At 37.3% G+C, this 25,584-nt stretch overlaps 1 protein-coding gene across 2 annotated transcripts in view; it reads left to right on the top strand.

Moving 5' to 3' along the window:
- The window catches only part of CACNA2D1 (calcium voltage-gated channel auxiliary subunit alpha2delta 1), a 651,754-nt gene that overhangs the window by 548,600 nt on the left and 77,570 nt on the right, over positions 1-25,584 (top strand). For both annotated transcript variants that reach the window (XM_074942556.1, XM_074942557.1), the window contains exons 13-16: positions 12,856-12,934; positions 18,608-18,657; positions 21,036-21,125; positions 24,968-25,036. In XM_074942556.1, the coding sequence (XP_074798657.1) occupies positions 12,856-12,934; positions 18,608-18,657; positions 21,036-21,125; positions 24,968-25,036 (288 nt within the window). The remainder of the gene's footprint in view (positions 1-12,855; positions 12,935-18,607; positions 18,658-21,035; positions 21,126-24,967; positions 25,037-25,584) is intronic.

Genomic DNA, 25,584 nt, shown 5'->3' with positions numbered 1-25,584 from the left:
AATTTAGTCTGGTGGAGGCAAAAAATAAGGCTTAAATAGTTGAGTAACCTAGATTAATAGTTTTCAGACTCTGGTTAGCAGATCTTTGGGGGTCCGCAGACTATGTCCAAGTTTTCCAAAGGGGTCTGCACCTCCATTTGAAAATTTTTAGGGGTTCACAAATGAAAAAAGCTTGTAAACCACTGACCTAGATTGTTTGGAAGGGTTTAGGAACAGTTGTTTTTGAGGAGAAGGAGAGCATGTGGTTGATTCAAGAACATTATCTCCTGTAAGAAATATAGTTGAGAATAAGGATCATTATCATTAATAAAAAATAATTCCGGAGGCTTTTACTGCAAAATGCTTGATCACATGAAGCAACACGATGGAGGGAACCTAACCTAAATCAAAACATGTGAAGAATGCAAACTTATACCTGAACTAAACTGCGGTATTGTAAGTAGATGAGGTCAAAGAAAGTAAGGATGATAAAAAAAATCAGAAAACAAGACAAATAAATTCTTCACTCATTAATGTGATTGAATGGAGATCATAAAGAAAAGCCGTAGAATGATATTAAAATGATGCAAAACATTAAGAAAAGCAAAGGGAAGAATGAGAAACTTATACAAGAGAGTAAAATGCTAAAATAAAAGAGGCTCCTAAAACATTTTGATGATTATGTATTGAAAAGCAAAAACTTGTTTACCTCAACATTAAAAAAAAAAAAGAATGGAAATAATTGCCATAGAAAGACACAGGATTAAAAAGGTCTCAACTCAGTGTTCATTTTTGCATCCATAATTAATTACAAGCACAGATGGTAGCATGTGTATGGATGACTACCCAATTTGCATGTAGAATGGGTAATGTAGATAGATGGCTACCTGATTTAAAAAAAACAAAGTAATACTTTAGAAAGTGATAAAAATTCTAAGGATGAAATCCTGGTTCCATTGAAATGGTATTTGCCATTGACTTTGGTAGAGCCAGGTTATCATCCTAAATTATGTGAATAGTTTTGGGTAATAGAACAAGGAAAGATAAGAGACATGCAATTCAGATGACACACTTGCAAGGTTTTTAGGCAAAGTCCTAATTAAAAGTAAATTAGAAAACCAATCAGTAATAGGGAATATATTGGCAATAATGCTACAAACCACTGATCTGGAAAATAATTTAAGGTTTGAGCCATGACAGCCTTTCACCAGCAGTTAGTAAAGCACAATCCATAAGAGTAGAATGCATGAGGACATTTTATAATATTCAATATACACAAGATGAAATGCTGCTTGCACTGCAGACTAACATTAGTGAGTCATCAGTAGGTGCTATGCCCTGCTGAAATCTTCTTTTCAAAGACGTCTGTAGAAGAAATGGAGACATGGCAGGAAAGGTCAAGTTGCATATCAAATTTAGTGTTATAAACTCCATGTGTGCTGTATGAGTGAAACCTTGACCCCATTGAAATCAGTGGCAAAATTCCCATTGAATTCAGTGGAGCCAGGATTTCATTCAATGTTTAACAAATAATAGAGAGACAAGGTGGGTGAGGTAATATCTGTTTATTGGACCAACTTCTGTTAGTGAGGGAGACAAGTGTCCAATAAAATACATTACCTCACCCATCTTGTGTCTCTAATATATAGGGACCGACATGGCTTCAACAATACTGCATATAACAAATAATAATCCACTAGAGTGAACTGAAAATCTGTTGTTCATGAAGGTTAGCATCAGCTACAGAATGCTGGCATTAATTGGAAAGGACGGACATGTATGTGGAGTTTCTGGTCCATATCCTCAGCTGGTATATATCATCAGAGAGCTCTGTGAAACCAATAGGGCTACTTCTGGATCTGGCCCACTGTATCTCCATTATGTCTAATTCTCTGTTCAGCATTTTGAAATTAATTATTTTACTTGAATTCATATTCACATTAGCCTTGTATCTAAATTTACATAATATTATATATCCATGTTTTTAAACCTATTTCAAGGGCTTAAGTGAGATGTGTATGGCTCATGGTCCTTGCACTGGTTCCCTGTGCAGACATGAATTTTACCCACATAGAACAAAGAATTAATCTGGAATATGTGCTGAAAACACCTTTTATCAAAAATTACATTTTTTATTTTTAAAGGTTCCTTTAAGCGTCAGCAAACAACAAAATATTGTGCTTGCTAACTGCTGTGTTTGTGGCAATTGCATCTTTGCTGGTGATGCTTCTGGCTTCATATCAGTGCTGCATTTTGTTAACAAACACAATTTTCCCAGAGTATGTCCCCTGTTTTGTGAAAAGCATATTTGCAAAAATTAAAAAAAAAACCAGTTATTTGTGTTGCAATCTAAGACTCTGCAAAATATTTATTGTAATTTTTTAAATAAAATAGATGGAACCATCGTAAATGTCCTCATTAATTACTGCTTGAAAAAGGAGCAGACACAATTCTTCCATTAAAGTTCAAAGCTGAGCTAAATGAGATGTTATCAGCTATAATCTATTGGTAGTTAAGATTGAACAGGATTTTCAGCTTTTTCATTAGAAAACCCTGAATCACTGGGGGGATGGAAAAAATCTCCGCTACTTCACATCACATCATGTTGAAACAAAATTTATGTTTTGTCAGCTAAGATGTGATTTAAATATACAGCCCTACCTGTTGTCGTTAATCAGGCACTGATCCTTAGCTTTCATGCTTGTAAAGTTGAGCATGTCCAAAAGTATTTGCAGGATTTGGGCCTCAGGCAACACTTAAAATTAAGTAAATTGGAGTTTTGATTGCAGGATCAGGTATAATTTCTTCTTTATCAGAAAATGAAAAGATAGATATATAGATATATATATCGATTTTTTTCTTAAAGTAATTGAAAATATGCATCATTTAGGATGGAAAGGACCTCACAGTGAGAATTACATGGTGCCCATGAGTTCCGTGGCAAGATTCATTTTATTATCCTAAACCATTCCTACTACAGATGAGGTCTAAATTTCTGAATCTGTAATGGTGATACCACAACTTTAACTGTTCTTGTAGTGGATGTATAGAAGGAATCTTGAGATTCTGGATGCAGTTTTCCTGTCCTTTGACCTAATCCAGATAAATAAAATACAGGTTTCAGAGTGGTAGCCATGTTTGTCTGTATCAGCAAAAACAATGAGGAGTCCTTGTGGCACCTTAGAGACTAACAAATTTATTTGGGCATAAGCTTTCGTGGGCTAGAACCCACTTCGTCAGATGCATGGAGTGGAAAATACAGGAGCAGGTATAAATATATGAAAAGATGTGAATTACCTTCACGAGTTTTTTCATGAAGTTGATGGATTTCCACTTCATATGGCTAAATTCAGTTTTACAAGCAAGTTTAGCTAGCCTGCATAGTATTATCTTTATTTTAAATTGCAAAGAGCATTCCATACTACATGTGTGAATTTATAACTCGATCCTTCAGATACACTAGGAAATATACCAACTGCGGACAGTGGGTAGGAGCAGTGGATGTAGTTGTATCAAGACTGGAAATGTTTTAACTGTAAGTGAAGACAGAGTCAATTTGTGCTCAGCACAATCTCAAAAAACATGTTTGAGACTTCTGTGATATACAGTACTTACTTTCATTTTCTCTTTTTATACTAATGAAAAATCCTAACTAGAAAATGATGACATTGAAATACTATTAAAGTTCATAAGTTTTTCATATAGAACATAGGAAGGAAAAGCAAAGCACTTCAGGTAATGTAATACAAACCCCTCTGCCCAATCCCCCTCCCAAAGTGTCCATTTTCAAAATTCTACCAGAAACTGCAGATGTGCTGGTAATCTGGATTTTCCATGTTAATTGAGCACTTGGATTCATATCAGGGCTCTGTAAAAGAAAACCCATTAAAGAGAGTGCCAACCACCTGGGGCTACATCTTAAGGGAATGAAGGTAAAAGCACATTGGGGTCAATAAAAGGAGACAAGAATGAAGTATGCTGGGAACTAGATTGGGAACAGGGGGTTGGTGGGTTGGGTGTAATATCAGCTTAGTTGGGTGTTAGATAATGAGAGGAAAAAAGAGTAGGGGTGTTGCAAGAAATACTGTTGTGTGTGTGTGTGAATGGAACAATTGAGCTTTGTCATTAATCCCACATACTATAAAGAAAATGGAGAGGGTTTCATTTAAACTAACAAAGGAAGGACATTCAAACTTCAGGCTGCAATTTCATTCTGAACCCTCACCTATGGGATGCTGTTCTGAAACCTTTGCAATCCCTGGGCAATATGGTACCAGCAAGAAAAGAAGCTTTAAATGTGATTTTTGCCTATTTAGTGGGATCTTAATCATTTGCCCACATCACCAAAGCATTTACTTTTAAATTTCCCTCACTGCTTTTCCTTTCCTCAGAGTCACATTTTCATTAATCTTTGGAGAGTTGACCATTGTGAAATTAGACTTGAACTTTGTGTAACTGATAATTGCAGAGGCAAAGATTTCCTGTAAATAGGCTCTGCTGGGAAATGAGAATTTCCTATGGCCTTTTCCCCCTCTGATTCTAATGCAACCCTTTGGCATTTTAAACATTTAATTGCAACCAAACATTTCATGCTGCGAGAACCAGAGTAATGGGAGTGGAAAGCTGAAAGAATAACGATACAAAAGAGAACAGTATGGTATTTCCAGAGAGCAGTCTATTTGCATTCATAAATGAATCTATCCGCAGTAGCTGGAGAAGGACCACGATGGAAGCAAGCAAGAAAATAATAATATTCAATGGGATATTAAAATTATCCTACTGTCCTCAGCCGTGTAAAATGACAGTCTTATAGGTAATGTTTCTTCCCTAGGGTTGATGAGGTCAAAAAATGGGGAAAGTCTTACTGTTGTAGTATGAACAGCAAAAATCACCTTAACTAAGCTGGCGAACTTCCAATGTCATTGTCATCAAATTCTAGTCTATCAAAACATTTCATAAGATTGTCCCAGAATTCCAGAATTTATTCCAGAATTGCCATGGATGGTGGCCCCTTTTCTTAGTCTATGGGGAGATCTCCATCTAGATGTAGAGAAAGCTTTACTTGAGTGTGGTTATAAGCAGCTGCACTGAGAAGAACGTAAAACAGAGGATGTGCAAATTCATCTACTTTTTCAATAATTTTATGAATTCCCACCCACTTTATAACAAGGAGCTCCCAAAAAAAAAAACCCTTTAATTTGTGATCAAACCCGAGTATCAAAGAGCATGCGCTCATATAGAGGAGAAGGACATGGGGACTCTATTAATTTGTTTTCCACTTTAAACAAATAAATGTTTTATCATAATTATAACCAAGGAAAGAGGCCTTGGGTAAACAAAATTAGATTAGTTAACTTTTAAAATGTCTATGCATTGTTCCTGGATAAACATAGTGATAATACAGAACAGTGTTCTGCTTCTGTAATTTGAAGTGGGGATGGGAACATATGGGTGGGTTTGTAGGGAAGATACGAGCAGCTTCTGAAATCTGATCCCATCTACAGGCCAATACTTTACGCTTCCGAAATATTGAGAGATCCAGGTGTAAGTTATCTCTGAGTGAGACAGTTTAGCTGTATTTAGAGAGTAATGGCAAAACCAGGGATTGAATTGGTCTTCTGAGTTCAGCTCCTTATCCACAAGACCATCCTGTCCTGAGGAGTGCTCAGACTCCACTTTAGGAAACATATGGGCAGCTTGAGAGAGCTTGTTTAATGCTGTGTCATTCCATCACTGCCACTGTGTGGTTGGCCGGTAGGATGGGTTAAATATGGTGCTGCTGAGACCATATTCCCTCAGAGGAAGGGAAATCATCCCAACCTATAGTTTTGGTGGAAGAATTATAACGTGAGTGTCTCAAGAGCCCTCAAGAATCCCCTCCAGTACATCATTGGGAATTCCCATTCCTACTATTGCACACAGAATTTTTAGCCTGCCCCTATCCCAGGGTAGTCAAGACCGCAGGACAAATCCATACCACTGATGCTTTTGAATGGACCCCAAAATCTTTTTATGAACTTATTATTATCATTATTGTTGGGGGTTTTAAGGTATTTTCTCTGGAGATTGAACTTTGACTATACCATGACCAAGACATTTGGACCTTGACAAAAAATAATTGACTACCCCTGCTATCCCATGTTGTTGTTCAGTTTGATTCTCCAGTGAATCCTGATCAAATAAGCCTCTTTTTAGACCTGCAGTTGGAAATGTTTGAGGTGACAAATCCAGCTGATTGAAGGATCAAATACAAGGAGAGACTGGCGTACAGAGGATATGGTGTGCTTATTATCAATACTATTTTATTACATTGTTATTATCAATGAGCCAAATCTAGGTTTGTTAATTTATCTTCAGCAGCAGTTCGGCCTTATCTGGGGTGGAGTCCAAACTGAGTGAGGATATCAAGGGCTAGAGCCTCAGCTTGTTGATATCAGTGTAACGCCATTGAAGTCAGTGGAGGTATATTGATTTATATCAACTGGGAATTTTGTCCTTTAATAATAATTGTCACACATATAGACAAGGCTAATAATGGATTTTTCAGTTCAGAAAAAAGTCATTTTGAATTTTTTCAGTGAATCAAAACATTTGTTATTTAAACAAACTTCATTTTGGGTTACATGAAACATTTCATTTTGATTTTGAGCATTTTTAAATGTTTTTAAAATAAAATTAAAGGAAGTATCAAATGAGAAATCATTCTGAATCAAAGAATCAATATCTTTTTTACCAGAACAAATTCAGCGAAATTAACACGAATGTGCAAAAACTTTGTGTTGCCAAATCTCTCTGTTTCACTGAAAAAAGTTTGGGTTGAAAAATTTTGCCCAGCTTTATTAAGGCACACATAAAAATGGCAAGGGGAATTTGTGGAAACACGGCAAGGTAAAATCATAAACCATTTTATTAATGTGATTTTAGTATTTTAGTGGATGTCTTCAAATAGATCAGATGTGTAGGTTGATGCCCTGACCAACCACTGAGACTGCTCACTGCCACCTTTATTACAAACTACTTTGATTAATAATAGAGTATGAGAATATCACTTTTTAGTACCATCATCAAATTTTTCTATGTTCAGTCTTTCCAGTTTCATTTGATCTGGACATGGCTGAGCTTATAAATAATATTGCGAAACATTCCAACAAGTGGAAGGACTGAAAACAGAGCATCTAAGGCTTTGGTGGGACGGCTTTTTTATGTTTAGAAATCCAGTGGCATGCTAATAACAGTAAAGATTCAGTTGATAAGAAAAGCTGTCCTTCTTATATACCCTTCTGAAATAATAATAATAATAATAATTAATTAATAAAAAGATTAGTGGCACGAAAGGACTACCAACTTCAAAACAGAGAGAGACGTCATGCACTTTCCATTGACAGGTTCAAAAATGGGTAGCTGTATGCTCATGTTAGTTCCCCAGTTGTTCCACAAGGTGGCAGCAATAAGATATGGAACTGTATTATTGAAACTTGTAAAGGATTATTAATATAGAGATTGCTCCTCAGGTCACAATTTAATGGTATTTTCTGCCTTTGCACTATAAAATATCTCCTATTGAATGCAGATTTTTTTAAAAAATGTCCAGAAGGATAAAGACAGACAAAAACATTTTTTTCACTAAGAGGTTAGAAGTGGAAGTCACTTGAAGGATTTTGTCAGTGAAGACATAGCTTAGGGATATGTGTGAATTAGCATAAAGTGGAAGACTTCAAATATTAACCCCTTCACATTTCAATGAATATTGTAGTAACATTCTTTCTTATTGCCTCTTGACCAGAAACATTTGGGTGGTCCTGTGCCAATTTTCTCTTCACTGAATAGGGATGTATTAAAATATTTTTGTTCTTTACTAATAAAAACCTTAATTAATATAATTTGACTGTTCAGAAGCTTTGAGATTCTGAAACAAGCCAGAGGAAATTAATGATCAGGACTTATAATTGGAAAGCTGTCTTGAATTTTTCTGAGCTGAGCCCCAAGCAGCCTCCTTTTATAATAATCTTGTGGTCAAAGCACTGGGCTGGGACTAGGGTTACCAGACAGCAAGTGTGAAAAATCGGGACAGAGTGTGTGTGTGTGGCGGGGGGGGGGGGGGCTGGAATAGGTGCCTATATAAGAGAAAGCCCCAAATATCAGGACTGTCCCTATAAAATTGGGACATCTGGTCACCCGAGCTGGGACTCGGAAGACTTGGGTTCAATTCTTGGCTGTGTTACAAACTCACTGTGTGCTCTTGAACAAGTTCTGCTCAGCTCCCCACCTGTGAAATGGGGATGATTATTTCTCTCTCATGTCCTTTGCCTGTTTAGGCTAAAAGCTTTTCAGGCCAGGGACTGTCTCTTGCCATGTGTATTTGGAGTATCAAGGACCATGAGGCCCTGATGTCAATCAGAACCTCTTAGTGCTACTGTAATATAAATTACAATTAATAATCATCATCAAACACAGTGTCATTCTGCCCATACTGCTCTGTGGATTTGACAGTAGGAAGTGCTAACTGGTGCGACTAAGACCACACTCTGTGAGACATCAAGAGCCTGATTTTGATACCTTTACACATGTTGAGTAGTTCCTTACTCCGCCATAGTCTCATTGAAATTAAGAGTATCAGAATCTGATGTTAATTTACCTGTCCATAAAGTCTACACTTTATTGTGCACTTCAGTGAAGTTAGTATGTTAGCCTTCCAGCCACTTTCTGTACATAAGATTTATTCAAGACTAGCATTTTAATACTATATTTTAATATATATAACTAATTCTGATTCAGTATACTCATCAAAGTGAATCATGTTTGTGTGTGTATGTGTAAAAATCTCCATGGTATCTTTCTTCTCAGTTTTCAGATGCTATCTCCACACTAATGCGGATTTCATTTACTATCTGTGCAATACTAAGCAAGCCAGATATTCTCTCTGTGTTTCAGGTTTCCCATCTGTAAAACTGATATAAAATTACCTCACTTGCAGGGAAGTTCAGGAGTAATTTTTATTTTATTTTATTTCCCCACTGTTATCTTGGGGAAAAAACAGTCAGTTTACCCAGTTTTGTCTTATTTAAAACAAAAGTCTAGGCACAAATGAAGTATTCTCAAGGGTCTGATCCAAAGCCTATTGAAGTCACTGGAAAGACTGGCATTGTATCAGGCCCCAGTTACACAACAGAGATCGTCTGCCTCAATATCCAGATGTTAGTGTCTTTAATGGCTCTAATTTTGTTCTGAGTTTTCAGTAGGAACTGAAATATTATGTAGGTAGAAAATAAGTTGTTCTTAGATCAGTGTTTCCAGTGCTTTGGAATGAAATTGTCTGAACAGGTAACAGAATAATTTAGGGCTAAATCCTGAGCAGGTGTAAATCAGCAATGATCCGTTGGAGCCTCGCAACACATAAAATGTATGCTTTGGAGTGACAGCAATTTAGATCTGGTCCTTTGTTGAGAACGGAGTTTTAAAGATATCTCCAACTAAACCGTTGTTCTGTTCTACATGAGATTGTAAATTAATTTGTCAGCCAGTGTTGCAGTTTGAAGTTAAATTGGGGTGAGTGTGAGGAGTTAGAGATAGGTATTGATTGCAAAAATATATGGAAGGCTGAGAAGGACAGGTAGGAACAGCTCATTTTGAAGAAATTGGAAGAAGAGCAGCTTTAAATCCCCAGTGCACTTAAACATATGCCTTACATTAAGCACATGTGTACTTCCATTGACTTCAATGGGGCTACCTGCACACTTAAACTTAGGCGTATACTTAAGTACCTTGCTGAATCGGGCCCCAATGATGAATTAAGACAGTACTCGGGAGGTAAATTATCAATAAACACCCTATGGCAGCCTAACTGACCTAAATAGAGATTTAATGAAAGACATAACAAAATCTGGTTCATAACAAAATCAAAACATCCTTCATATTCCTTTTCACAATAATCCACTGTTTTATGTGTTACGAAGCATACCCACAGAATAAAGCAATAATAAGGAAAGATGTGTTTAGAATTTTAACTGGGGCAGCCTAAAAAGGGTATAGCATTTCTGGCTTGTGCATCGTGGCATGGAAAAAAAAGCAGCCTTAAGATTTATATTTAGAAAAGTGGGTTTAATTAGTCGTTTCAGAGTAGCAGCCGTGTTAGTCTGTATTCGCAAAAAGAAAAGGAGTACTTGTGGCACCTTAGAGACTAACCAATTTATTTGAGCATAAGCTTTCGTGAGCTACAGCTCACTGTCTGTTTGTTCGCATTAAATAGTGAAAAATAATTTCCTGGGACATGCTTTACCCCACTGATCTTGATTTCCCCTTTAATTTGCCATCTTTTGGTCTATAACACTATATAGGCTTACATCTTCGGTTCTTTGTCCTCAGTGACACAGGCCTGATACAAAGTCTGTTGAAGTCTGTGGAATGACTCCTACTGACTTCCATGGTCTTTGGTCTGTGTCCGGTATGAGTAAATGTTTTCTACCTACACTAAGGCAAGCAAACCTACTGAGCAAAAGTTTGATCTCATCAAACCATACAACCACATTGAAATCAACTGTGAATAAAGAATTTGCCCTGTTTGTTTATTATACTAAAAGTGCATTTGAATTTGTTCCAGTTGTTATATAACTACTTTTTCGAATAACCCACATCAACCCATTTCTTTTGTATTATACTTACAGTACATGATGTACTAGAGGAAGCACATAATTATTTCTTGCTTTACTTTACTCCAGTAGCACACTGGAGAAAAAAAACATAGATAAAAACTAACATCTGTAACCAAAGCATTGCTTTTATTGCATTTAATAATGGCTCTTAACCTCTGCCTTTATAACAGCTTCTAGAGCGCCTGAAATCTCTAATATCTGTAGCAGCCAGAACCCTTCATTTTACCTTGACCTGCATGCACCTGTCCAATTGGAGGGAAATGCAAAACAAAACAAATTACTTTGATTCTTGGAAAACCACATTCTCCCTATAACAACAATTGTCCTTCTTTCTCTCCATTGTCTTTCTTCTGTCCTTGATATCCCCACTATGACTAGGAGGGTTTTTTTTGTTTTTTTTTTAATCTTGTGTCCTCCATCTAATGCTAATTATAAACTTTTTGAGGCAAGGACCTGTCTTCCCACATGCTAGAAAGTAAAGTGCTATGCACAGCTAAATAAAATAATTAATTAATTAATGTCATCAGAGTTTGCGAAACTGAGAATTAGCTGATTATTACTAACAGCTGATTCAAATATGATAAAACAAGGTATGCAACTCTGTACAACACACCTGTATACTCAGTTGCCTGAAAATAGGATTGTTCCATTTAATAAAATTTGGAGGGTACTCCCGACTGGTCTCTTAGAGCTGAACATAGTATGTGTCTCTAGTTTTCTACTTTAAGGGCCAGTCTTGGTTTTTAGTAGTACCTTAAGCTGTGAGTAGTCCCATTGTAAGTCAGCATGAGCAAGGGTGGCAGGACTTGCAAGACTTGCTAACTTGTCTTTTCAGGTGACCATTTTCCTTGGTTCTGGATGAATCAATAGATAAAGGAAAATTCTGAGAATGATTTTTCTAATGCCCCAGCAGTTTGCCAAGTCAAACTGTAATTAACAAATGCCCAATTGCTTTAATTGTTGTTCTTTACTACTATTGATCCCCAGGAAGTATCTGAGGGCTTGTCTTCACTACCAGGGAGATTGACACTGCTGCAATCAATGCAGCGGGTGTTGATTTAGTGAGTCTAGTGAAGACCCGCTAAATCGATGGCAGAGCACTCTCTGGTCAACCCCAGAACTCCATCTCTCCGAGAAGAGTAAGGTAAGTTGACTGGAGAGCATCTCCCGTCGACGCAGCACAGTGAAGACTGCGGTAAGTCGACCTAAGCTACGTCGACTCCAGCTACCTTACTCAAGTAGCTGGAGTAGCATAATTTAGGTCGACTGACTTCAGTAGTGAAGACAAGCCCTGAGGAGCAGTAGATCAGATAAATTTCTCTTCTGTTCATTGTCAAGGGGTTTCATTCCAAATTTCTTATAGAACTGCTACAGAGATCACACCGCGCTACTGCCTTGGCCTGAATTACCAGTCACAAAGTCTGCAGATAATTGCACAACAGATTTATCTGCTACTCCAGGATTTCAGTCTTATGAACAGGATAGGGTTTTTCTGTTTAGAAAGAAATGGATAGAAAATTTTTGACCATCTCTGTAGCGAATTTTGCTCTCAAGTACACAGATATGGAAGTCAGTGGGGCGGTACCTATGAAACAAGACAAAATTGTATCCTCAAAAGAGTATGTTTTAGTGAGGAGTTTTTAAGAGCTTAATTGAACAGGTCCTTACACATGGAACTCCCATTGAAGTGAGTGGGAGTTTTGCAGGTCTGGGTCTAATTAAACTTTACTCTGTGTATTATTTGCAAGTTTCACTTTCAGAGTAAAGGTCCTCATCAAAATTCTGTAATATCTTGGAAAATCTTATTTTGCATTGCACTGATTTCTGCTGCCTAAAATATGCACGCTACATCTCCCTGTGGACAACACAGTACTCAAAATGATTACATGAGGTAATTTAATAAAATGCTCAAAAATGATAATTCACACCCCAAAACAAGTGTATTTAGATGTCTTGTAAATAGTAACCTTGTCTATTGGACTCAGAGTACTGAGAGTATGGATGAGTGTTCTTCCCACTAGTCTTTATACTATTTAAATATCATATATATCAAGGTGTAGATATAACATACCTCAATGCAGCTATTGTAAGGTTTGGGATGCAATGCTAGAATTTTAGAATGTTATCACACTGTTTAAATGAATTAGACATCCAAGTAGCACTGAAATTGGCATCTGATTGATGACATGGAGAAAAATGATGTGTATCTTCTTTTCAATTTGCTTAGGTACGTGTATTCACATTTTCTGTTGGTCAACATAATTATGACAAAGGACCCATACAATGGATGGCCTGCCAAAATAAAGGTACCGTGTGTATATCTCTGAGCTTATACCTATATAAAGTTTTGATTAACCCAAAAAATATCTAAACCATTCTGTAGGTGTTACACAGGACTACAGATTTAAAAACTTTAGCCGGATTTACAAATTCATTTTGATGTTTTGAATCAGGGCTCCAAATATTGTGGTTTTTTTCTTTTTTAGTAGACCATTCAGTTCTAATATTAGTATGGATATTATAGGATTATTATTAATAACCTTGGTGTTTATTATTAATAAATTGAGAGTACTGAATAAAACAGACCTCTGTCCGCCATGATTTGAGATTTCTGTGGTAATGGTTTCTTGGGAGAAGTCTCACCTCATTTATCCAGGTCTGAGGAGTGTTAATTACCAATAGGTATTAAAGTGTTACCGAATGTGTGCAGGTCCAAGCTTCCTTCAACAGATTTAAAGAATTGAGCTGAATAATAGACAACAAAATGAGAATAGATTTTTGGTACCGATCATAGCAATTGGTAGCATGAATTTATACAGACTCCTACTGTGGTAAACTGAGTTGGAGGTAAAATCCTTGCACAGTTATCTCAATCTTCTGATTGCCTTGGGATATTTTCTCAAGTTGAGCCTCTAAACAAACAAAGACACAGGGAAAATGTGGCAGAATGTCTAGCTAGTCGTTAGCAGAGTCATCAAATCTGGTAGAGATGTTTCAATTCCAGATAATCATAAATTCCTGCCTGTGGTATTAAAGGTTAAAACTTGCCCTAAAAGATCTCATTGAGACAGAAACTACATTTATATTGATGTAATTGTCAGAAATTTTATCTGATCGATCCACTCTGTAAAACCATTTAAAGAAGTGACACCAGTACAGAGCAGCCAGCTGTATTTCCATAAAAGAGATTTCCTAGTCCATTGGAGTGTGAAATACTAAGATATTTAGAAAAATTAAACCAAATTTAAAGCACAATAATGTTAAACTTTTCTTGAAATCTGTTAAAGTATTGGTTGAGAGCATGCTAAAAATTGTGACATTTGTTTTTATCCCCAAGAAGGAAGAAAAGTCAAAATATTAAATATTTTTTTAATTTGAAAACATCAAGAACAATTTGACAGTTTTGATGGAACAAAATATTTTGTTTCAAAATTATTATTTGAAATGAAATGTTTTGCTTTGATATACTGACATTTTCAAAATTTCTAATTATTTCTGTTCATTATATCAAATGCTGATTTGAAACAAATTGTTTCATTTCAAACATTTTTGTAAAAATCAGAAAATTTTATAGAAAACCATATTTTGTCAGGAAAATGTTATGATCAACAATTTTTACTTTTCTCTATTAATAGTGTAGCATAAATCGTATATGTTTTGGAAAGTTCTTGTTTTGGTGGAAGATGAGAAGCTGATATTGAGGACAGATTAGAAAATTAAGCAAAGATGTTTCTAAGAGTAGAGCTTGTCAACATTTGTTGTCGAATGAAATGAACAAAAGTTTCAGTCTGAAATATTTCACAGTGTTTCCTTTTATTTCCACACAAATAAATCAAAATGATTTAAGAAATAAAACAAAACAAAAAAATCATTTCTAAAAATGTGTTGATGGGAGGGTGGGTTCCCCTTTCTCTCAGAAAAAAGGAGTGAGAATTTTTTTTTAAAGTTGGGGGGGTATTTTCTTTCACCCTTTTGCCTACAAAAATGGTGGGGGAAAAGTTTTGTTGCTTTTTTTGAGAGAGAGAGAGAGAGAGAGAGAGAGAAGAATAAGATTTCCATCCACCATTTTGAACAAAAAAAAATCCATTTTTTTAAAGATTTGATCGAAATTTTATCAGCCAATGATTTTTGTATGACAATCCATTTTTTTCTGAAAATGTTGTCGTCAAAACCCATCATTTTGTCGAAAAACATTTCTTTTTAATTATCTTACCACCATAGACAATCCTGAGTGCTAATTGAAAGAAAGATATTGTAGATACCAAGCTGATGCATTATAAATCACATAATGAGATAACAAGGAAATAATATAATAGTACTTTGATAATAATATAATAGAATTTCTAGTTCCAAACTTACAGTAGACTACAGGTGGTACATTCCACAGTCAACAACTACTGGGATAAACTGATCTCGGAATCCAAAATAAGGTTACCTTCTGCCTAGTGAGAGAGCTATTAATCATAGCATCATAGAATATCAGGGTTGGAAGGGACCTCAGGAGGTCATCTAGTCCAACCCCCTGCTCAAAGCAGGACCAATCCCCAATTAAATCATCCCAGCCAGGGCTTTGTCAAGCCTGACCTTAAAAACTTCTAAGGAAGGAGATTCTACCACCTCCCTAGGTAATGTATTCCAGTGTTTCACCACCCTCCTAGTGAAAAAGTTTTTCCTAATATCCAACCTAAACCTCCCCCACTGCAACTTGAGACCATTACTCCTTGTCCTGTCCTCTTCTACCACTGAGAATAGTCTAGAACCATCCTCTCTGGAACCACCTGTTAGGTAGTTGAAAGCAGCTATCAAATCCCCCCTCATTCTTCTCTTCTGCAGACTAAACAATCCCAGTTCCCTCAGCCTCTCCTCAGAAGTCATGTGTTCCAGACCCCTAATCGTTTTTGTTGCCCTTCGCTGGACTCTCTCCAATTTATCCACATCCTTCTTGTAGTGTGGGGCCCAAAACTGGACACAGTACTCCAGATGAGGTCTCACCAATGTCGAATAGAGGGGAACGATCACGTCCCTCGATCTGCTCGCTATGCCCCTACTTATACATCCCAAAATGCCATTGGCCTTCTTGGCAACAAGGGCACACTGCTGACTCGTATCCAGCTTCTCGTCCACTGTCACCCCTAGGTCCTTTTCTGCAGAACTGCTGCCTAGCCATTCGGTCCCTAGTCTGTAGCTGTGCATTGGGTTCTTCTGTCACTAAGTGCAGGACCCTGCACTTATCCTTATTGAACCTCATCAGATTTCTTTTGGCCCAATCCTCCAATTTGTCTAGGTCCCTCTGTATCCTATCCCTGCCCTCCAGCATATCTACCACTCCTCCCAGTTTAGTATCATCCGCAAATTTGCTGAGAGTGCAATCCACACCATCCTCCAGATCATTTATGAGGATATTGAACAAAACCGGCCCCAGGACCGACCCCTGGGGCACTCCACTTGACACCGGCTGCCAACTAGACATGGATCTTTACATGCTTGAACATCTTTACATGCTTGAACTTTTAGACTCCCTTATCCTTTGCCTCCCACAAATACTTTGTTATTTTTATGTTGCTGGCAATTTGTTTATCATCCGACTGTCTCCTACTCTCCCACTTAAGTAAAAGTCTCACCCAACTTTTCTCTTGTTACCAGTTTAGGTCCAAATACTGAGAGGTAATGAGCACAGTTATTATCTTTAATATCATAGGTCCAAGTGCGCTAATTATGCTCCAAGACCACATTGTGCTAAGCGCTTTATAAACACAGAACAAAAAGTTTCTGCCCAAGGAGCTTACAATCTAAGTACAAGATGAGATAACAGATGGATATAGAGAAACTGGTGGGACAGTACAATGAAACAGTAAAATAATATTGGTCAGCATGACAGGCTGTGGTCTCGGCACACTGGTAGCCTAACCATTTTCAAGTTTTTGTAGGTATCATGGCCAAGGAGGGATTTGGAGGAGGCTGAATCAGTTTTGCAGATGTTTAAGGGGAATTTGTCCCAAGCAGGCGGGACAGAGTGGGGGCAGACATGAAAATGCTTGTTTAAAAATTTAAACAGTGGGTGATAGAGCCTTGCATCTTAGGCCTTGAAAGTGAAAACAAGGCAGCTAATATTTGATGTGGTAGAGAAAGTGGAGACATTCAAAACGAGCGGTGACACGGGCAAAGTTGATGGGGTAGCAGAAGGACCTTTACCTCAGCATTCTGAGTGAATATGAGCACGGCAAGTTTACATGTATTAAGGCCTGAAAAAAGGATATTGCAGTAATCGAGACATGAGATGAGAGATTTAGTTGGCTGGATGGATAGGAGATGCCGTATTTGAGAGAGATCTTGCAGAAAGAAACTGCAAGATTTACAGAGAGCTTGTGTGTTAGGACCTAAAGAGGGGTCAGAATTGGAAATGATGCCCGTGATACAGGCTTGAGTGACATGCAGGCTGATTCTGTGGTCCATAGTGATTGAGAAAGGACGCAATTGGGAGGGTTTGTGCAGGAAGATTAGGAGCTCTCTTAGGAGCTGTCAGACAGGTGGAGATTTTAGTTTGGATAGAAATAGATCACTCTGGAGGAGAGAGAGAGAGATAGGTAGATCTGGGAGTCAGCCGAATAGAGCTGATAGTTGAACTTGTGTTTTCGGAGATTACCGAGAGATATGGTGCAGAGAAATCCATTATATTTGACTTTAGTGAATAGTGTGCTCACTCTGCACCCCTCAGAATTTGACCTATCATGTGCAGGTAAAACTTCTCAAGAGCAGTGGGCATTGCCAATGGCAGAGGGTAAAAGGAAAAGATGATTAGGAGGGTGTTTTTTCCACTGTTGATTTTCAGAGCGATTGGCTGCACTTAGTGTTAATAGCAAAAGAATATCAATTTTCCCGCTTATTTTCCAAGTTGTTTCCCACTCAATTACCTGTTTATGACAATGAATGATCAGTAGATCAATATAACATAATTATATATTATATTTATAGGAGATCTAGGTGTATGTTTACTTTTTGGGGTAAGTGTATTTGTAAACCTCTCTACATATTATAGTGTGTATATCTCTACATTATGACAGTCTAATTCCTTTTGCTATTCATCTAGTATTGACCAACCAGCTTAAGGTGCTGAGTGACCATGTTATAGCTCTATTCAGTTTATAATGTGGTTTATCAAATTGCACATGCAAAGAAGCAGGCAGAGATTTTATACATTTATTTTTAAATCAGATCATTGGGAATAATCAAGTGGTGAACAGTGTTATACCATGTAACTGTTTAACTTTATTACTGTTACCTTTCTTCACCATCCCCCGCACTTCCTATTACTTGTGATTGATAGTCTGTAGTCTGCAGGGATCGTGACTTCTTATAGCTGTACAGTGGGCCCCCAATCATGATTGGGGCCTTTGACAATGTTATAATGCAAATAGATAACAATGCAAATGATAAATGAATGGATGCCACTTACATTTTGTGAGAGGATAAGTCAAACGGATGTTTTCATTCTTATCACACAATAAGCAGTGTTTTTATGCTGTGGATGAGTTCTCTTCATTGTGAAGGCAAACTAGATTTTAATTGGATTTAAACATTTATCCAGCATATAATTGTATTGTTGTCACTGCCTATTAATATACCTATTTAATATGATTGTTCTTCAAAATAGCTGCAAATGGAGGGGGGAAATGTATGAAAATTCCATTTCTTCCTCTGGGAAAAAACAAAGGTTACAAAGTAGCTCATCATTGCTCAGGAATAGCTAGCATGGAGCACATATGGTGATGGCACAACTTAACATGTCCATTCATTGCTATGAAGTCTTACTAAATAAGAATGGCTTAGAGGCTCTTTTGTGCAAATGCTTTTAAGATACTTTCCACAATTATTGTAAGTTAATGAGATATGGAAATAGATTTTTTCTTTCAAGTGATTTCAGATGAAGAGCATGGCATTATAATGTAGCAGCATGTTATTGTTTCCATTATGTATTTTAGGTTACTACTATGAAATTCCTTCCATTGGAGCGATAAGAATAAACACACAGGTAAGTCGATAGTGCTTGAAAACTGCAAGTACAGTCATAAGTCAAAGAAATGTAGTGATAGTAAAATATTTAAAACAATTACTTTTGGTTTGCTTTATAAGTAAAATGAAATACATCTTTTTAAGATAAACAGAGGAAAGTTTGATATCAGATAAATACATGTGATTTCTCACAATGTTAAGACATTCTTTCACATTGGAGAAATTAATCTACAAAGGTCCTAGACTGAAATCCTTTTCATTTTTTGATATCTGGATGAAAACCCATGATATTCAGATGAAAAGCTCACTTGACCAGTCTTTCTTGTGGCATTTTTGGTAATTCCTGCATCTGGTTTGGCAAGAAATAACAAAATAGCAGCCATTTTGGCACTTCAGCTTCCTTGGTCAGCCGTGATTTAGTAGGCACAAAATATATAAACTTAGGTTTAAGGTAAGTTTTGATTGCAGGGCTCTTGTTTTACCTGACTATGTTAAACTATCCCTGAAAGTAACCATAGAGAGAGAATATTCCTATGTTGTCCAGAAGAATGTAGTTTCAGAGTGAAACAAATTTGAAGGTGTCCACTCATAAACCATTACAGAACATTTACCCCTCATCAGATCCCCATCTCAGCTCAAGGTAGGCAAAGGCCACCTCTAAGTTCTAAAGCTATTGTTTCCAATAGGTGGTGTCCTGAGCAAGACCCTGCAATGGTAGAAAGACATACATCATTGCTAACCTGGTGTTTCAACCCCAGTGTTTACAACCCCAGTATTTACAGTTTCAGCCATAAATCCTTATGAACTGGCTCTGTCTGTTGTTAGCACCATCTTGATCAATTGACTCACATCCACAGTTTCTTTAGTGTTAAAGAGCTTTAGATCTTTTGATTCTCAAACTTTGTGCTGGAAAAATGTGCTGGATTTTTCTTGTTCCACTTCCCCCATGCTTTTTTTGTGTTGTAGCTATGGAGAGAAGTCAGCTCAGTGACTCCAAAAAAGTGACACAAATGCCGTTAACCTGTCTGTGCGTGCTTAGGCACATGACTGCTAGGGCCTTAACAGAACATCGTGGAGACTTACTTACAGATGCTACTGTGAGCAGTCAGATCCTGAATAAAATGCCTCAATACTGTCTTGCCCTCTTCCCCTAAGTCCCCCCGAGGCTTAAGAGACTTCAGTCTCAGGCAGTTCAGGGTTGAGAACACCACCTACATGTCAAAGAATATCATTTGCACATAAGTTATATGGATATAAAGACACCCCTGAAAACACTGAGGACCTTCAGAGATCTGGTCTCTCAAAAGATAGTCCTGTTTCAAATTAACAATCAGGCTGCCACATTTTACATCAACTAACAAAGAAAGTCTAGGACCAAGCCTCCTGTGTCAGGAAGCCCTGTAGGTTTGATCTGTAGATAGTGCCCTACAAGATGTTCCCAGTGGTCACTTATTAGGCTGGGAAGGAAAATTATTGGTAGTGTTCCATAGTGAACCCATGGGAAGCAGGCCTGGATCTACGTATAGTATATCTGTCTAATTTATTTATCATAAGTAGTTTCAATACACCATCTCCTGTGGTTTCTGAGTAGACAGAGTGGATTGGATTTCTCTCAAAGAGTTCTGTTTGAAGCATCTCTGAACAACAAACAACTGGTTTTCTGCACAATACAGTAGGAAGCACTGAATTGTCTACTACATCCATTAGTGAGAGAAGCTCACATATATCTTTCCTTCACTATCTCATGTATATCGTTCTTCCATTTCCTGTGTTAGCAAATTTCCAGGGCTCAGGAGAAAAGGCAAAAGTAGATTCTTTTGCCTGTTCCCTCACAAACTGCTGGAGTGTCATCTTCATCTGTATTGTTGTTGTTCACATTGTTTGACTTTCTTCTCATTTGAAATCTAATGTCGTTACTGTTTTTGATTATTTTAGAGACATCACTGGATCTTTTCAGTAGTGGTGATCTATTCTGACAAGTAACTTTGGAGAAGGTGCTTATTGGTAATTGCTCTCTGATTATATACAGCATAACAAATTACATACCCCATTGTTCCCTCATGCACTTGAGGGTTCTTCAATGTTGTCATCATATTACTATTAAACCTAAAATTCATTTTTATAGATTTGTGTTCAGGTGGAGCTGCTGAATCAGAATACCCCTTGTTGAATCTAATGTGGTATGTAGAACAAACCCAAGTGTGATCTGCTTTGATGTATAACTTCAGAGAGCAATGAATATAAGTATTTTTCTATTATATTACTGGTGTTGAAATCATGCCCTTGTACTGACTTCACTTTATTTTTTGTCATGTGTTTTGTTTTCTTCCTGGCACTATTTTGAATGTTGATTTGATAATGTCTTGCCTCTGGTGGGCTTCTTGCTCTTTTTGACAGGAATATTTGGACGTTTTGGGGAGACCGATGGTTTTAGCTGGAGATAAAGCAAAACAAGTCCAGTGGACCAATGTGTATTTGGATGCACTGGTATGAGCTATATTTATGTAGTAAAAAGAAAAATATCTGTTTAGTATAGAGCATTTTGAAGTATACATGCTTATGAGTTTAATATATCCATTGCTTTTAAATCTTAAGGAAAGAACCTTACAGTACTCAGATGAAATGCATAACTTAAGTCAACACTTTATGAACTGTATTGTGGAAAAAGCAGAGTATTTTGTATATATGGAAAAACATTTATAAAATGAAGAGTTCTCCCATTTCTGCCCACCACCTACAGAAGACTCAAACTCCTACAACCCAAAATGTAACATTTCTGAGTTGTCATAAAGCAGCTTTCTGAACTGCTATTATACTACTGGACATTTTCTGTTCTTGCTATCTTTATCATTTTCTTCTAGTATAATGACATGGATAGAAATGTGATTCATTCCAGAAATACCTCCCACACGCTGATCTCTAAATGCAGCTCACTGCTGTCATAAAACAAATAACTGAAAAAAAAATTGTTTTCCAATTGTGGGCCTCTGCTCAGCAGAGACCATCACTTGTGCTAAATTGTCTGGAGACCTTGTTCTGTGGGAAAATAAGCTGAAAACCAGCCACCTCATTTTCACATGATTTGTGAACGGGATTTGGACTCCAGAGGTACATGGTTATTGCAATTGCCCACTGTCTCAGCCAACTGCTTGTTTAGTTGACTATTGTATGTGATGGAGGAAACAACCAAAAGGGCATAATCCAGCACTTTCCACGCCGCTAGTTTATCATTTGGGTCTTTTAAAACAAACATATGCAGGAAACTATGAAAAACTAAGTATTATTAGCAGCAGTCAGGACAGCTGAAGTAGATAAACTTGCTGTACATACTTCTAATCATGCAGAAATTACTGTAAAATGATCAGCTGAAATCACATATTTATTCAAGTTCACATGGTCATCTAGAGTCATGTCAAAATCCACTTCTTCCTGCCCACATTTCCTTAAAATATCTATTTTTTTATCAGTCCATCATGGAACAGTGTGTGACATAGAGGAAACAATTTTGTGTCATTGCAGTTTTAATAGCCAGAAGTTCATTGACCACATTCTCTTGGTTGCTGTCGAGGTACTTACTGGAAATATAAAGGATGTTATGAGGAAAGTTCATATGATCTGTACATATCCTGTTCTAAAGTCAAAGCTAAATTTGTAACATGGGTGTCGGAGGAGATCTGGTTAATTAAACAAAAAGAACAGGGATAGCTGCAAATAACCATTACATTGGTTTATGTGATCAGTGGGTTACAAAAAGCTTTCATTCTGAACCTTTACTTAATGTCTTTGTTCATATATGTAAACAAGCCAAACATTCTCTGTATAAATATACTTAAGTAAAGATGGACCCAAGTTGCAAAATTCAGATCAAGGCTAGTGTCTGCGGCTCAGTGCTTAGAAAATAAAGTGCCGAACATCTAACCACACTGGTAACCCCTGACCCGCTGATCTGGTAAGTAAACGAGCTGCCCTCTGTAGGAATCATGATCTAACATGGCAGAAAACTATGTGTTAGGGAATGCCCTTAACACCTCCCTGAAAATCCCCACAAAGTTTAATAAAGTATGGATGTGCTCGGTTGAGGACAGGGATCCAGATTTCAAACCTTCTGATAGTTTGAGCCTGTTCAAATGGAGGGTCTTTGTTCAGCCCATTGCAGAGGGTCTCCATTCATGAAAGCTAGTTCTGGGTTCAGGATCGGATTTTGAAACCCCACTACCAGTGCTTAGGGATGTTCACATTTAGGGGTCTAGTTCAGGCCCATCTCTAATAATAAGGGCACTTGTTATATATGTTTATCATAATATGGCTTCTGGCAGTGGCCCTCTGTGTCCTCTTACCCCTATCATTTAACATCCATCATTTGGCATCCATCAAAGGGCTGTTTTGGGTTCCATCCTCTCCTCCCTCTAGAGTTTATACTCGCTGTCTGTTTATGAATTCATCCACTCTGAAGGTGGACTGCACCTTCTTTATATAGGTAATTCACAAATCAACCTCTCTAATCCCTGACTTTTCTCCTTCTGCTTGGTTTTGTGTACGTGTAAATGGAGCCTCTCCAAATAGAACCCCTTATCTTTCCACCAGATCCTTCTCCACCACCTTCCTTCTCTATATTCCATGACAGTTCCACTGTCTTTCCCTTCACCTGGGTTCACTCCTGCAGTGTGATTTCAGTTCCTGCTTTCCCCATATCTAGCCTCCTGCTAAGACTGTCACTTCTCCTTCTTTAATATGGCTTAGCTCTGTCTCCCAGTGCCAAGGTATCCAGACTACTACAATACTTGTAATTTATCCCTTTGACTATTATTATGTTTTCTGATCCCCTCACCTCATTATCCATCCCCACCAGTCTGTCCAAAAGTAATCTCAGGTAAAGAATGGATCAGGGTGAGCACCTGGGGGAAGGACAACTGATAAAGGGTTTTGAGTGAGCACATCTGAGGAGGAGCAGTTTTGGCTGAACACAGCTGGGGAACAGTTTAAGGTATAATTTTCTGTTACTTCTCTCAGACCAAATCATCTCTCGTTCTTGAATCTCTACGCAGCATTATCACATCACTCATCCTATTCAGGCTCCTTATCCTGAGCCTTGTTACACTACATATTCTGGTACCCACCTTGATCTCAGCTCTCATTTCCTCCTTTTGCTCAGTGCCTATCACTTTGCTTTCCCCTTCTGCTTCCTTAATTTTTTACTACTCTGCTTTGCTCCATCTTCTGCTTCACTAAATATCCACTCCCACCTCCTTGAAATGCCTCTTTAAAACACCTTTCTTTCAGGGATCACTCTTACCTTCCTGTCCCCCCAATAATCTCTCCATACCCTTCTGAACCCTTATTCTGTGTCTTATCTTGTCATAGTTTGTCTTCTCTATGCCCTAGAAAACTGGCTTTTACATAATAAACTCTTCATAGAAGTTAGTGTGTCTCATTACCATGCATTTTGACTGTTAATGGTTCTCTGCACTTTATGTAAATCATAAGACTTTTCTCCAAGATAGTTCTCTAGTATCAGTCATCTGCCTGCATTACAGTGATTAGATTCAGGCCATCCAGATATACCCACAGTCTGCTCATGCCTGGATGATACAACCAAAATATGTTCACGTAACAAGTGCTCTGGCTAAATTCTTGGCACTATCACCTTCCAGAAGGTTATATGTGACAGTTTTTTCACAGTGCGATTAGTGTACATCATTCCAGACATACTCACTTTTTAAAAGTATTGCTTTTGGGAATGACATTAGGAAACAAAGGAGATACCATAAGTAGCTTAACCTGCTATTTGATGTTTCTGTATTGATTTGGCTTAATTGTTACTTTCCTTTTTCCTACCCCCTTGATTTAAGAAATTGGATTTTCTTTTCCATAACTACTGCTAATTAGAGAATGTGTGAGAGAGAACTAATGTATAGGTGTCAATTAAGTCTCATCAACCTACAGTTCTCTTGAGTTGAGATATTATATTCTAACTGTAGAACACCACTCTTCTTAGACATTGAGTTATCACCTGGGGGGGAGCCTTCATACACACACACCAGTAAATATATTTACACATTTTTTTACCCTGCAAAAGAAGCTGGAAAAGTATTCATCAAATCGTTTATTCAAAAAAGTATTGCACAATGTATTAAATACAATTGATCTTTAATACTGTTGGAATTAATTATTCAGTTAATAGCTTTCCAGGATTTTTTTAGCAAAACGAAAGCCCAGATTTATAACATCGGTTTAAAAAAGGAACTCACTGATTTTGTCTTAATTTATTTTTGTTTACTATTTGTTATTAATTACGGATTTTTTTTTCTTCCCTTATGATTGTTTTCTAGGAACTGGGCCTTGTCATTACCGGGACTCTGCCTGTCTTTAATCTAACAGAAGACCAACAAGGGAACAAGGTAAGCTATTACTTAAAGCTGAAAAGTACGTTTCAGTTACGTTAATAAAACTTGATGTAGCAATCCTTATGGAAATAGATATTTCTATAAAGAACTATCTACAGTATAACTGTTTTGTACAGCCAGAAACAAATGGTCATATCGAGTTATCTGATAACCACCTGGGAACAAGGAAATGCAAATCACATTGCTTGTTCTGAATTTCAACATACGATATTACTTGATCTATCTGCGTGACCTGGTGGTAATGAGAATGCATTTGGGGATGAATAGTTACATGGGAAATAGGTGATGATAATTCATAGGTCTTTCCAAGAGAGAAGCCTAGAGACATTTATAAAACCCATCGAAGCTATGAAATTTCACGATAATAGGCAATACTTATAATGATGCTTGGACTTCAGATGAACAGCCAGTTTTCTAGGGCATTGCCAGCAAAATTGGGTGGGTTTTCTAGAATGGAAGAGGACTATCTGTTTTTTCCCTTCCATTAGATAATAAAAACGATTCTATCTTTACAGAGTGCTTCCTGCTTTTCTCAGAGATGA

This window comes from Natator depressus, chromosome 1 (assembly GCF_965152275.1).
Source record: "Natator depressus isolate rNatDep1 chromosome 1, rNatDep2.hap1, whole genome shotgun sequence".
In the NCBI taxonomy this organism is placed as follows: domain Eukaryota; kingdom Metazoa; phylum Chordata; order Testudines; family Cheloniidae; genus Natator; species Natator depressus.
Note: the sequence above shows the minus strand (reverse complement) of the source record. Positions and strands in the feature narration are given on the sequence as shown.